The following is a 14,731-nucleotide window of genomic DNA, read 5'->3' on the forward strand; positions in this document are numbered from 1 at the left end:
GCTATAAGAATTATGCATCAAGCGCAGATCGCCCGGCAATTTATACGCTCTTTTCTATCACTGAAGAGATGAAATTTACTCATTGCGGTTAAGATTAAAAATGCCTTAGGGTTAGGGTTTGGTATCAGTGTTCGCCCAAGCCGTTCGTAGGTCTTTTGGGCCGTGCATACCTTTCCATACAACCTGAGTAGATTTGTGAGCATGTAATACTGTGAACACCATTCTGTTGCGTCAGGAGAACAACGGTATATTCCAAATCAGCAGAGGCAACATATTCAACGTAGGTAATATACGCTCTATTAAGTAGATGGTGGGCTTTGTGCACCAAGCACGATTCGATAAAGATCTCTATTCGTATAATATACTGTGACTCTTCCTAATAAATTCTTGCTATCACCATCGGGTATTGCCACTGCGAGATCATTCTAGCTTCTCTGGAATTTTATTTGGCTCCATTTAGCTTCAACAATGCCCGTTGGCGTCAGAATGCCCGCTTGGAGGGTCCTTCTCATTAGATGAATGTACTAATAGCGGCCATAAAGGGCGCTGAAATATCTAAAAGCAATAAGCGCCCGAACCATTAGCCCCTTTGCATCATCGGCCAAACATGGTCGAGTCTTCATTTTATTACAGCACGAAATAAACGATCTTGGCTTATATTGCTGGGAATTTACCCGATATAATTTACAGAGGGATCATTACTATCACTACGACAGTTGGAGACGATATTAACTGTCAGATCCTGTTTCCTGTGCTGACAAATGGAAAGAATAGCGGAACACTGTTCAATGACAGAATACTTCGCACCATGTTGGCCTTTTTTCGAACACTGATGTCTCTGCTCGTGGTATCTCAGTCTCTGCTAGCGGTTGCAGAGCCCGACACCAGTCAACTGTATCAGAGAGAGCCTCCACAGAGTGAAACAGGATATGTCAACATGGTTTATTTTGTAAACTGGTACGCCTGTTCGAAAACCCACGGGGCCACCCCAGATCCCGGACTTCTAGTCGTGTTGTCTAAGACCAGGTGCTGATTGTTTACGTATCGTAGGGGCATATACGAGAGAGACTTCCAACCACAGGATCTTCCCGCTTCTAGCATAACACATATACTATACGCTTTCATGAACGTACAGCATGATGGAACCGTGTAACTACATCCGGAAGATGACCGCCATACCAGTGTCGTTGAATCTAACCATTCTCAGATTCACAGCCGATACGTACGCAGATCTGGAGAAACATTACGAAGATGATTGTAAGTAGTTTACCTCTACATCCAAACATATCTCTTAGCATAAGAGATATAAGGGCCGACTCAAAGTGTGCGAGTTTGCTGACAGAAGTCAAACCCGAATCTACAGCCTGGCTCGAAAGCGATACACAAAACGCGTTCGGGTGTGTTAAACAACTCTTTTCCCTCAAAAAAGCACACCGCCAGCTCAAAGTCCTGCTTTCTATTGGAGGTTGGACTTGGTCTACAAACTTCGCCAGTACTGCAGCTACTTCCACCGGTCGATCTAATTTTGCCAAGTCAGCAGTGACACTCATGAAAGATTGGGGCTTTGACGGTATTGATATTGATTGGGAGTACCCAGCTAGCAACGAGGAAGCATCCAACATGGTACTCCTCCTTGAAGCGGTTCGAGCTGAGCTAGATGCCTACTCTTCCGAACATGCACCGGACTATCACTTCCAGCTTACCATCGCCGCTCCAGCAGGATCTGACTACTACAGCAGGTTGCATCTAGCGGATCTTGGCAGTAGGGTCGACTACATCAATCTAATGGCTTACGACTATGCAGGGTCTTGGAGTCCTGTGGCTGGCCACAATGCTAATCTCTATGCAAACAAAGATCTCCCTCAATCTACCCCTTTCAATACCGATGACGCCGTAAAGGCTTATCTGAAGGCTGGGGTCCCCGCCCGTAAACTTGTCCTCGGCATGCCTGTATACGGTCGGTCCTTCATCGGTTCATATGACCTGGGAGGGGCGTACTCAAGTGTTGGAAGTCCTAACAAGGCACTTGGCAGCTGGGAGGCTGGAGTTTGGGACTACAAAGCTTTGTCCAAGCAGGGCCTCACGACGATGTACGACGAGAAGTCACAGGCGTACTACGGTAAGCTCCAGTCTGGCCCAGGTATTTACTCTTACGACACCCCGGAGGTGGTCCAGAAAAAGGTGTCGTATCTGAAACAGCAAAGCTTGGGAGGGGCTATGTTCTGGGAGGCATCAGGAGACGGGAAAGAGCAAGAATCGCTGGTGGAAACGAGCTTCCGATCTTTGGGAAGCACTGACGAGAAAGAAAACTTACTTGTTTATCCTGACTCAAGATACAAAAATATTGCCTCCGGCTTAAGAGCAGGAATTGCCTTTTAAGCCGCTATATAGATACCCGGTAGAAAGGTAGATAGTCTTCAATGCACTTGTGTGTAAGAATTCAGTTGTTAATTGTTGTTCTTCTATTCAAGAATCATGAAGGTCTTTTACCCAAAGCCAGAACTGTGGGAACTAGAGCGGTGCGGATGGACCGATCTGGTCGACCAGTGCGAGATGGCGCGGGTGGTGGTGGCTCGGAGCCATCCGGCCCCGGCGATCATTTTCTCTTTGAGCCTGCAACCTCTTCCATCTATAAGCCTCCTCTAACGGCAAAGGTGGGCTTTAATGTTTGTGGTTTTGCTGGACGTAGCTGTAATGCTGGGAGGTTATATAGAAAGTGCCTAACTACAGTAAGTTAATCCATTCACGATTTCCAGGCTGCACTGATTTTGGCCTTCCTTGCCTTTCTGAACCTGTGACAACCATTCCGGCCATAATGACGCCCATTATAAAGCCAGTCTCATCAAAGTTCCAGATATCATCTGATCGGATAATATAGCTCTATGAAATTCTTATAAGACTTCAAAAAAAAAACCTGCCTCTGAGATGAAAACTGGGGTGTTGTTTTGTTCACTTGTCTCTCGCGTTCGCTTATCCTATACGCTAACCTATAGTTATTCGATAAATCATTTGTGCTGGGTACTGTGAATCTCTTTTACCCTATACAGTTCCGCAAGTGGTCACCGGCTAGCTCTGATGTCAGTTTTACTAATAACAGCGGCGATTTCGTTACTTGAGAATGGTAGAGGGGACACCATAACGCAACATCCAGAACGCGCCACCGTTGCATTGTAGGAAACGTTGGATGGTTCTGAGCCAAGGGCGGGGACTACTCTCTCAAACTTGAAATCCTATTTTAACTTTGACCACATAGACGGTGCTACGCACAGCCGGGAAAGGTAAGTTCGGCTGTTGCAGCCATTTTAGTCTCTTCAAAAACCAAGAAGAGAAAAAAAAGGGTTTATAGGTCACGATCGATTCACATCACTGTAGGACGGTAAAAGGAGAAGGAATTTTTAATCAAAAGAAAAAAGGCGAGAAGAGGGGATGTAGGTATAAGATCAACGATAACCGGCTAAGCAGCAGACTAATTTATAACCAGTTTCCAAAAAAGTCGTGACATTGGATCAACCCTGATTCTCCTGCCATGGATCAGAATCAAACGCGGGCATCTGGGTTTATCGATACGTTGTGGGAGGAAGACGACTACTTGGAAGACATCATAGACCATCTTGCTTATATGGAGGTAGGGATCTGCAAAGAGAACCAATCATGATTTCCCTATAATTGACATTGAGCAGGATGTGACTTTGCCAAGCATTCTCATGATCGAAAAGCAAGAACAAATCACGTGGGACCTACGGTCAAATCTCATCGACTTTGTCACCCGATCACATCAGCACTTTCGTCTTCCCTCGCACGTGCTATTTTTATCTATCAATCTCATTGATCGATATTGCTCAAGGAAACAGGTCTTTAGAGAACACTACTGGTTGCTTGGGAGTGTCGCACTCTTTATTGCCTCCAAATATGGTGACAGGACTGACCGAGGTAGAAATCTCAGGCCTCTGTCGGTTAGTGAGATAAGGAAGCTGTGTCACGACATCTTTGATGCACATATGCTAGCGCAGATGGAAGTCTCAATCTTGTACACTTTAGACTGGGTGATGGGCCATCCGACAACGGACCATTACCTGGACTTTTTGCTTGTAGGAGAACCTAGGGGCGGCGAGCTAGCTAGTATGGCAGCATACCTGTCGGAAATCTCGCTTTATCATCCAGAGTTTGTCGGGATCAAGCCTTCTGTTATTGCTACATCATGCTGCATGCTTGCCAAAAGTATTCTTTTCGGAACTGTGTCGATAGGAACAAACACAGAAATCGTGGTCATGGAAACTTTGAATTCCCTTTGGAAACGCCTTCGTCAGCCTCCACCAGCTATTTCAGATAAATACTCAACTCAGAGCCGACACTACGTAGCGCAAACTGTGTTTTATCGGCTGGCTGGTTAGGATAGCATGCGCTGTGGAACAGACGAGGTGAAAGGAGGTCACAGCGAGCCACTGTTTCTAGAAGCCTAGAAACATTACTATGTCAGCGTCGTATGGATAGACTAGATATTATATTAGTGGTCCAAACTATACCATTAGCGCTATAATTTACGATGTTTGCGACGTTATTCCGATTGTGTGCTTTTCTCCACGTACACGATAAATAGCTCTTCGCAGAGATTATGTATGCTGGGACCCTGACCAGTAGCTTCTTGAGTATTTCTTACCCGACAAATGACTACGAAGAAACGTGCTTTTTGTCGCAACAATGGAGCTGGTAAAAAATGGTTCGTTGGATCTCATCGCGGATCTCAAGTGTAACAGATAAGCACGGCCGCTTTCAGTTGTACTCGAGTCTACTTCTCAGCGATCTCTCTTGTACACCCAGATGGGTTGATTCGAGCCAACTTCTACGCTCGAATTGGACGCTATTTGTCTAGAAAATGCATTAAAGCACTTTTACCATATTGTCAAAGAATGGCTGATGCAGATTTCTATAGGCGATCTGGCGACGAGGAAAAGAAATTTCGGCCGGCTCAGTCGAGCCAAGCCGTGATTTAAAAGGTAGTTAGAGTCTTCAAAATACAAGCTGATACCGTGGTATCAAGACTCTAAAATGAATAGCTACAGAGATCTAGCAGAAGAATTCATCCCATTGCTAACGTCGGTGGCACCACATAATGATTCCAGGCTAGACAGTAGCCTGGTAAACATGGAAGCAAGGATCAGGCTTAGTGAGGCGCTAGAATCTATCCAAGAGACAGAAGAGCTCATGGCACTGGCTCTGGTCGGATTATCCGAGAGGCAAGTTGCATTCGCCATCATGCTCCATGATATGCCAGCTGGAGTCCGTCTTCATATCCTCAATATTCTTCCGCGGTGTTCATATGAGGAGATAATGTGGTATTTTTACTTCATTGAGGAAAGTCGCATCCTTCACGATTCAAAAGGTTATTTCAGCACAACTATGACGAAACGTGTACTTGGTACCATTAAACACAAAATGGGAGGGATAGACGCCAATGGCAGCAACACTAATTGCCACGTCTGTAAAGAGCCATTCATGGAAGAGGGTGAAGATGTCGTATGGAAGGAGTGTAAGGCTCACATCATGCATACTGAGTGCTTTCAGGTAGAGGTGCTGGAAGGTAGAAATCCACTCTGGGGGTACTGTAGTTGTGTGGCATGAAGAGTGCAGTAACACAGGACTCTGCGCCAGTATCTCATAGGAATGTATTCAAGAACGAGGTAGGAAACAAATTGAGTCGAGCATATTCATTCATCGTGGATCGCCAACCGATCCCTCTGCCTCCACTTGATTTGCATTTATCCAATCTAGCATTTGTACCCCTTCTTACACTATGCTGTACATTAGCTATGAAACATAGATATGAGTAAATGCTAAACATGCCCATATTTGTCCGTTTTCGTTTCAATTCGGATATATGGTCTTTGAGGTTGTGCACGCTCGGTGTTAAATTGCAATCGGTCCAGCCAGGTCCACCTATTTTCTGTGCTCCACGAGCATCCTTGGTGTGGAAAGCCTATATTGTTACGATTGTCTAGGTGAGACATATATGCCTCGATGTTAGGTTAACGCCTTCTGCGATGCAATTTATACTGATAACATCACGGGTACACTAACCCCCGTATCTAATAATACGCAGATACTGGCCTCCGATGGCAGTTGGCAGTACTGTGATATTGTCAGGGTGATTCACAAAGAGACATTCGGCTAAAGACTAAGTACTGAGCACGCACTTGTACCTCCGCTCCAAAACAACATGCTCTTTGTAGAGTCTAGGTTCTACCTGACAAGAAGATGTTTTGTCAGAATTTGGCCGCTTTATGGGTGCGTAAGCAATTTCTGGTCGAGTAAATGAAGTACTTAGATGTACGGCTGCTGCCTGGTAGTTTAGGGCGCGACTTGGAGAAGCGGATGCCAATTGACGGTGCGAGTCGTAGGTACTGCCATTGAGCTCCGCCAGGTAAGTACGTTGACTTGCGTGTCATTTGTCATCTGCAAAATCGTACACGGTGTGAACATATACTTATGGCGATAAATAGAATTCGAATTTTTATTCAACAAGGGTTGTTGTAGGAGAGGAAGGTGTAAGTGTTCAATATTGTATTACGACATCCATAACCGTCCTTACAAAAAGAAACCTTGAACAAGGACTACTAAGCCAAAAGAGGAGTAATAGTGAGCCAGATATGAGGATTTCTCATCCATAAATATAAGGTAAAGGAGAGCCTGATCGAGTGATTCAAGTCAACTAGAATCATATTGCAATGAAGAGAGATAGAGATTCATTGGGCGATCTTGAAAGCCCACCAGCAAAAAAGAAACAAACGTGGTATTATTATGATCGTCCTGACAAGCGAAAGATCGAGGAAACAGGCTTGCACTCTGTACCAGAACCATTGCCTAAACGAGTGGCACGCCATCGCCCTGTTACATTAACCCATGATGATGATGATGGCGTGGGATATGAAGCTCAATCGCTTCCAGGACCCGAAACCCGGGACTCTGTCTACTCCGTTCGAGTCAAAAACTACAAGTTGTTCGGAGTCCTCTGTGAATGAAGAAAATTTATGGGATTATATGGCGCAAATCTATGAAGAAAGCGACAGGACGACTTTGGCAGAAGTAATGCATGACTGTCCGCAAAACCTGCGTTTAGCGACTTTGGCGAGATTGGATGCAAAATCAAAATCAGTTCTCCTCAGTCAAATCTCAGATATCGAAAGGCAAAAGCAAAAGAACGACCCGAAATCTATTTTTCCAACAATCATGACAGACATGCTAGCCCGTGAACACTCCAGCAGCCCAATTTGTATGATATGCCATGATGGATTCTGTAGTGCAAATAGGGAGAACCCGGTTGATATCGAAAACGTCGTAAAGAAAACATGTGGGTCTCATATAATGCATTGGGCTTGTTTTCGCCGGAAAGTTATTGATGGGGAGATGCCCCTCCATGGTCCATGCGCATGCTTTGAGGATATATCCAACAAGATGGAATTTTAACCTCCACATGGGCAAGCAGTGAGGTGGTGGAAACTTCTGAATACATCCTATCCTCCAAGATCCTAGCTTATTATACAAGCCTTTAGACTCATGAGAAGAAATAGTGTTGAGAAAGCTAGACAAAGTAAGGATTGTACTTCTACTAGGGCCAGACTACATGGTGGCTGCAAAGAGAATCGCTGGGTATGCTGGCAGTAGAGCAGGAGCTATTCATCCGCGAGCTAGAAAATTTTATGATAGATGGCGTATCAGATTAGATGCCTATGTAAATACATGATTGTATTGCCCTCGTCGCTCGCCTTTCGATTTCACCCTTCTCTAATAGCCAGATATGTATTTGTTTTAGCATTGTCATAAACGCCGCCATCTGACCCCTCCGTCTTAGAGATGGCTATGGAACATTGCGAGAAAGTATAAGACGACCGACTACAATCGACAGGCCAAAGCATCCCACATGATCGCAGACGGCCTATACAGGGACGAGTTGACCAGTGCCGTACGCGACATTCTTGACTCTAGACTGCATTGGTAGAGGATTACCTAAGACACTGGGACAGCTTGGCTGATTACTTGTAGCTAGGTCGAGGTCGCATCTCTCATCTACCCCAAACTTGCACAGGGGATCGTTTATGTTATACAATTGATAGTTGTTTGCGACCCAACTCGAAGACTGACTAGCACATAGAGCGACGTAATTCATACTGTTAGCCGCTGACAGAGGCAACTTCCCCTCATGGAGTAGGTGTTGACATTCTGATGTTTCTACGACCTCGTACGACATTAGGATTTCCCCATCTTGCTGGGGGTTATCCATGGCAGATACGCCGAACGCCAGATAATTCCAAGCATCGTAGGAAATATCATACGCGCCTTGGGACATATCAATGCGCAAAAGATGAAGGGAACGTCCCTCATTAGACACCTTGACACATATATTATCACATCCAACGGCAAGGGGCCAATAAGCGATCCGATTCGTATCAACCTTGCAGCCTAGGACTCCTACCGAGCTAGAATACGCTGCATGTGGAGTAATGAACACAGAAGCTCCCGGAGTCGGTAGAATAGCGTAGACAACTGCAATCCAGGAAACAATAATGTAGGCCACGAGGTTTATCCCATGTCGAGAAGCGGAGGACATATTGGGAAAGGAGCACAGCATGGTAACGTGGCAAACAAGTTGTCCGGGGAGACTTGACAATAAATGTACAGTGGGGTGCGGTTTCAGCGTCAGCAGTTTATTATCGTAGTTTTGATGGAAGTGCACCAAAACGGACTAAGCGTGGTGCATGTCATAGGCACTCAACCCTGCCACGTATCAGTCACAACAGAATCTGGATATTTCGGCGTCCAGCCTTCGAAGACCCGTATTATAATGGACTTACAACTACTCGCTTCTGCATGCTGTTAGTAAGCACAAAGAGCAGGATCATACCAGCGTCGGCAGTGCACTGGGCTTGCGCCACGTTTAGTTCATTTTCGGGCACTCTCAATAGAGCTACAGTAATAAGTTACTGACGCTGGACTCGCACCACCTGGTATTCATAGTGGGATGCATCCAATAGAACGTTTTGTGGGGTCCCAGAGCTCGATGGCAAAGGTGCCGCATAGTTTGCACACGTGGATGTCTTCGAATGTTCGCACCCAGATTAGACTCAATGATGATGGTGGAATCCATGACCGTTGCCACGTCCTGATCAACGGACCACGTTCAACCAGCCGTCTTTTCTAGTCGGGTCGCGGTCTCGGAATTTTCGGCTACGTGTCTATGTTATTCGCGCAAAAGAGCCTAACACGACTTTCCGTCAATTGTTTCGCACACAAAAAGAGACTCTGTTGGTCGCTCGGAGATATGATGCTAATTACGCGCAGGGTAGGGATCATAAAACAAAAAGGGGTTAACCCCAGAAGACTGTTGAGGCTTATACTTCAACAAGGGGGCCATAAGCACTCCACCAGTGATTCTCGTTATTACCATATGATTAGTATCTCCGTTCGAACGGTAGGTTACAGTCCTGGTTGATATTAGACGCCGCTTGCCTAATCCAATAAAGGTCAGATAAGCCTTCGCACACGAACCATACTAGTGGCTATTGTGGCTTTTACAGTGCGTATGACCGGAAATGCCGGGAATATGTCCAAGTACTTGCCGTAATCTCCACGTCCAGAATAGACCTCAGTCAAAGCGAGATGTTGACTTTCGTTGTCGGCTGATTATCCATATTGACGCCACGAAGAGCCAGATCTTGCGCTCCGATCTGGCCTTTCTTTTGAAAGGCTTGTTCTGGATGCGTCCACAAGTAATCAGATGATTTCTATCACTTGGGAGCCATAATTGGCCAGTGTTGATGACAGTATGCGATCTTGACAGGCATTACAAAGAGATAGGATCAGCTATCATGGTTCTTGCAGCGCTCCGTGCAATGTCGTAAGCCCGTGCGCCAAAGTTTATCTTGACTTTGTTGAATTAGGCAAGCAGCCTCTAAATTCGACCGGGACTGTATGCTGTCCTCCATGCGAACGTAACAGGTTTTGGGGCCAATACCAACCATTGCCGTTGCCTATGATCGGGGTATGGAAGGAACTTCGACAAGGGGCGATGGTTCGCTATTACCTAGAGAATTGTTCGCCATCAGCTCTGTGTCACCTGATTAATCAAAGCATACTAAAGCCCCGTCAACTGAAGTCCGCAGGCTCAATGCGTGAAAGACTTGGGTCTGATACACCTAGTCTCCGGGGTAGCTGTTAAAGCCAAACCTATGTTTGAGCATCCGCTAGCTGCTCTTCCAAGCTGTCCGCAGTGTAGCTTTCCAGGGTGTGTGGATCGTGGACTCTTGCAGCGTGTTCAAAGTATTTTGGGTTTCGGATCGTGTTAGAGTCATTGCTTGAGACCCTAACGTGACCGAGAGAACCTCTTTGTATGCGCGAGTTGTTGAACATTCCTTGTGTTTGCTCTCACTCCTAAAATGTCTTGTGAACTGTAAGCCTATAGAAGCATATGCGCAACATTTGCTCCGATACTTGCACCGTCATTGTCAGATGGAATATCACAAAGACTTTGAAGAATGCTACCGAAGTGACCAGTAAGATTGTGAAAGGCTAAGGGGAAAGCACAGACCTCTTAAGAAAATATAGATCACATTGACCGTGCATAGAGGACCATAGAGTATGATGTCACGATAGCCAAGTTTCAAAGAACACATGCAACGGCATATCGATGTAACACGCCGATAGTGAGCAGGCTTGGTGATTTTTAGTTACATGCAGGGTTCAAATCCACGACACATCTGGGCTCAGTGGGAAACAGGGGTTGCACGTGGCGCAAAAGGATCCGTGCACGAGTCCACGGATCGCTATGTGATCCTAAATCCACCAGAAGTGCTAGTGTAGTGTCGTGGATTTGAACCCTGGTTACATGGCCCTGACAAATACAAATATAAATATGAGCTACCTCCCATTCCTCACCTCACATTCATCTGATTTTCTACTTCGTGATTCCCCCCTCTTCTCCGTTACCACTTTGTCTGCTCCCCCACCAGCACTATGGCTTCACGTACAAGCATCAACTGGAAGTGTTTGCACGTTCGCCCTCAAGATGTTCCCTCTTTAACACGGGAACATACGGCGCATGTCGTTGGGCCTAGTCCATATGATGGCCTACTGGAAATTGCTGTGCCCAATCACCCACCCTTCGATTCTCGGTATGCGGACCTATCTAAGAAGCCCCCAGTGTCCATTGAGTCAATGATGTCCAAGTACTTGTTGCACATGCACGGACCGGTGGTCGCCTATCAGTGCGCACTCTTGAACTTTGTTGAAATTATTCGAAAGGGCATCGCCAAGCATGGAACGAGTCTGGCAGAGTATTACCTGGAGCGATACAGCCTTACTACTCCATGGATCGAATACATCCTCGTATTTGATGCACTGTCTGTATGTCTCTAATTTCACTAGCAGCCATTCCCGTTGGCAAGGCTCGGACCCACTACACTGCAAATCCACGTGGACCACATATAAGTGGCCCATCTCTATTACATCCACTTGTCGGCGCTCAGATTACTTAGTAATCCACTACACTTGGACCTGAAAGTGGATGTAATGGAGTGGATTTAGGTGGATTTGGGTACAGTGGGATATTCCCTGGCCCTGTACGGTCCATAGTACTTATTTTTGTATATAATTGCCTATTAAATCGATGTACCTGGACCCAAGTTAGCCGAGGTCAATCACCCCTACAGCTAATCCATTATACGAGAAACTACCCCTATTGAGCACGTTTTCTACAGGTTTCCTGCTTTGTTTTTGCCAAAAAAAATAAAATTTGACGATGTCAGCCAAACCAGGCCAACCAGGCCAACAGCAGCAGCTCGAGGACCGTCTTTTTCGCCATTTCAGAGGCTGGAATTGGTCAGAACGCGCTCGTGATACTAGCTCTTGGCTGTGGGACTTTGGCTATGATATTCAACGTCATGGCTTACGCAAATGGGCTTGCAAGGACTGTATCCTCGGAAATCGTCCCATTATCGCGAGTTTTACCTCTTCAGGTCTCCAGAACGCGGCAAATCATCTATGGCGTGAGCATAAAACACTAGCACCAGAGGGAGAGAAAAAGAGCACAGCACAGCTCAAATCCGAAGGCGCACTGAAATCGAGCCAGCCGACTATTGCCTCTGTTTTGAAACTGGACGTCAACAAGCCTACGGAACAGAATATCGCGAATAGCTTCATCTCACGCTTTGATAAGCAACACTTTCAGCGTATGCTAGTCGAGTTAATCGTCAGTAGCAACAAGTCATTTTCCTTCGCCGAGAACCCCATCCTCCGAGAAATTTTCGACTATTTGAGTCCCTCCGTTTCGATCCAACACGCCAACTTGAGTGCCAGGGCTGTCCGATATAAGATCATTCAAGAGTATAACCGCCACAAAGCAGACGGTTATCGAGGTGCTGAGGAACTCCCCTGGAGCGCTTCATATCTCATTTGATGGCTGGACGTCTCGAAATAAGCTTGCCCTGTACGGTATTACTTGTTTCTTCAGAGATGAGAAGAATCGGCCATGCAAAATCATGATTGGGGTTCCGGACGCTCATCGTCACTTCGGCTCAACGATCGGTGGGGAGGTTCTCGACGTCCTACACACTCTTGGCGTGAGTCCAGAGAAGATTGGCTATTTCACGCTCGACAATGCTGAAAACAACGATACTGCAATGGAGGTCATTGGTGCTGAACTTGGGTTCGATGGCCGACTATGCCGAGGACGCTGTATTGGCCACATAATTAACTTGTCAGCCAAGGCGCTCTTGTTTGGCAAAAACGCTAACGCATTCGAGCAGCAATTATCAGGTGCAGAAGCGTTGTCTGATACTGAATACGCTCAATGGCGCAAAAAAGGACCAGTTGGCAAGTTACACAATATCGTAGTTGATGTGCGTATTAGCCATCGGCTAATTTACTTATTCAAGGAGGTCCAGAGGGTAAGCGGTCTTACTAAATCCTATTCGTCTCATACTAATTTGGTGTATCTAACAGGACGAAATTAATCGCGCCGCCACCCTTAAACTCCGATCGAAGAAACCACTCAAGCTAATTATCGATAACGACACGCGTTGGCTGTCACAACTCTACATGATCCGCAGGGCTCTACGGTTGAAAACCTCTATCGAACTCCTACTGATCAAGTATAAGGCGCAATGGGAGGACGAAAATCGGTCTAAAAATACTGGCCAAGTAACGCAAGCCAAGTTGGCGAAAAAACCACGCATCCTCCGAGACGAGAATCAGCTAACAGACAAAGACTGGGAGGTTCTTTACCATTTGGAGGCTATTCTGACTGTTTTTGAGACCGCGGTAAAGACGCTTGAGGGTGATGGACACATCCGCAGGCGTAAGCAAGGCTGGACTGGCTCCTACGGCAATATCTGGGACGTAGTGCTTGGCTATGAATTGCTGCTTAACACACTGGAAGAATATAAGCAGCTTGCTGCTGACTTTCCTGATCCAGAGCACTTCCGCATCGGAATCAACCTTGCTTGGGATAAGCTGGATGAATATTATCAGCGGTTGGACGAGACGCCAATCTACTATACGGCTATGGCGCTCCATCCAGCTTATCGCTGGGACTGGTTTGATGAAACGTGGGCTCATAAGCCTAGTTGGGTTGAAAAGGCAAAAGAGACGGTTGCCGACGTCTGGCTGTCCGATTATGCTCATCTCGAGGTTAGAACCAGCAGCAGCAGAGGCGACGACGAGCCACCGGCAAAAAGACCTCGGTTTTTCAACCCCTTCGAGAAGAACAGTCGTGTGCCAAGCTCAATACCACCCTACGCAGCAGCTATTGTTGGCGACGAGTACCAAGCGTGGCAGACGGATCGTGACGCCAGCGACGGCAACGTTCGTGATCCAATTGGTTACTGGATCACTAAGCAAGGCAGATATCCTCGGTTATCCAGGATGGCATTGGACTTCCTGACGATCCAGCCGATGTCAGCCGAGTGTGAGAGGTTATTTTCAGCTGCTGGCAAGATGGTCTCGGGGTTGCGTACGAACCTGGATGCTGAGATTATCGCCATTTGTCAGGTTTTACGCTCTTGGTACCGTGCTGGCCTTATCAAGGACCTGGATCCATTGCTTAAGTCGCACCTTGAAAGTAAGCCGGATGGCGGTTGTGGGACTCTAAGCGACGACGAGCTGGCGCTTGCTGAGTCAAAATGGCTATTGGAGGGCGAGGACAGCGCCAGCGAGGTTGACGATTCAACACAGCAGCAACAGGCTGAAGAGTTAGTGTCAACCTCTGAAAGTGAGGGTGAATAGGCACCGAGGAGGTTGTGAATAGCCTCAAGGGTCCACTATAAATCCACTTATAAATCCACGTGTGTACATCCATTCCGCCCCGGTCAGATACGTGCTACATCCACTATGTAATTGCCTAAAAATCGCACATCCACTCTACTTGGTCCAAAAGTGGAGTGGATGTAGTGGTTCCGACCCTTGGTCTCGCCGCTGAGGAATGCAAAGGCTATACAGAACGATCGCTGGCAGGCGTCGACGCCAATCATATCAAGCAGTGGCATCCCGTATTTGTTTGTCTTATATGTACAGTCGAGGAAAGCAGGTCTGGGTAGGCCTGAAGGTACGCCAATGACTCTGGATGGGCGAATAACACCGCTGTGATTCGGTCATCCGAATCAAGCCGCATTCGGTTCCAGAACCCTTCCTTATCCAGTTGGTTAGCAAAGGCGTGTATAGTGCTCTGACCCTCACAAAGCTCTCG

At 46.6% G+C, this 14,731-nt stretch overlaps 5 protein-coding genes across 5 annotated transcripts; 4 read left to right on the forward strand and 1 right to left on the reverse strand.

The window, feature by feature from the left end:
- Positions 1-808: 808 nt before the first annotated feature.
- Positions 809-2,379, forward strand: FPOAC1_013304 (uncharacterized protein; the record flags this gene model as incomplete). The annotated part of the gene is made up of 4 exons (XM_044857645.1): positions 809-957; positions 1,051-1,149; positions 1,208-1,257; positions 1,364-2,379. The coding sequence occupies 4 exons, from the start codon at positions 809-811 to the stop codon at positions 2,377-2,379; spliced, it is 1,314 nt and encodes a 437-aa protein (XP_044701828.1).
- A 1,147-nt stretch (positions 2,380-3,526) lies between these two features.
- Positions 3,527-4,391, forward strand: FPOAC1_013305 (uncharacterized protein; the record flags this gene model as incomplete). The annotated part of the gene is made up of 2 exons (XM_044857646.1): positions 3,527-3,625; positions 3,681-4,391. The coding sequence occupies 2 exons, from the start codon at positions 3,527-3,529 to the stop codon at positions 4,389-4,391; spliced, it is 810 nt and encodes a 269-aa protein (XP_044701829.1).
- A 751-nt stretch (positions 4,392-5,142) lies between these two features.
- Positions 5,143-5,619, forward strand: FPOAC1_013306 (uncharacterized protein; the record flags this gene model as incomplete). The annotated part of the gene is made up of 1 exon (XM_044857647.1): positions 5,143-5,619. One exon carries the CDS (start codon positions 5,143-5,145, stop codon positions 5,617-5,619), a length of 477 nt encoding a protein of 158 aa, XP_044701830.1.
- A 2,311-nt stretch (positions 5,620-7,930) lies between these two features.
- FPOAC1_013307 (uncharacterized protein) lies at positions 7,931-8,602 on the reverse strand (the record flags this gene model as incomplete). The annotated part of the gene is made up of 1 exon (XM_044857648.1): positions 7,931-8,602. One exon carries the CDS (start codon positions 8,600-8,602, stop codon positions 7,931-7,933), a length of 672 nt encoding a protein of 223 aa, XP_044701831.1.
- Positions 8,603-11,004: 2,402 nt separating this feature from the next.
- Positions 11,005-11,406, forward strand: FPOAC1_013308 (uncharacterized protein; the record flags this gene model as incomplete). Its single annotated transcript, XM_044857649.1, has 1 exon — positions 11,005-11,406. One exon carries the CDS (start codon positions 11,005-11,007, stop codon positions 11,404-11,406), a length of 402 nt encoding a protein of 133 aa, XP_044701832.1.
- Positions 11,407-14,731: the final 3,325 nt, after the last annotated feature.

This window comes from Fusarium poae, assembly GCF_019609905.1.
Source record: "Fusarium poae strain DAOMC 252244 chromosome Unknown contig_1, whole genome shotgun sequence".
Taxonomy (NCBI): Eukaryota; Fungi; Ascomycota; class Sordariomycetes; order Hypocreales; family Nectriaceae; genus Fusarium; species Fusarium poae.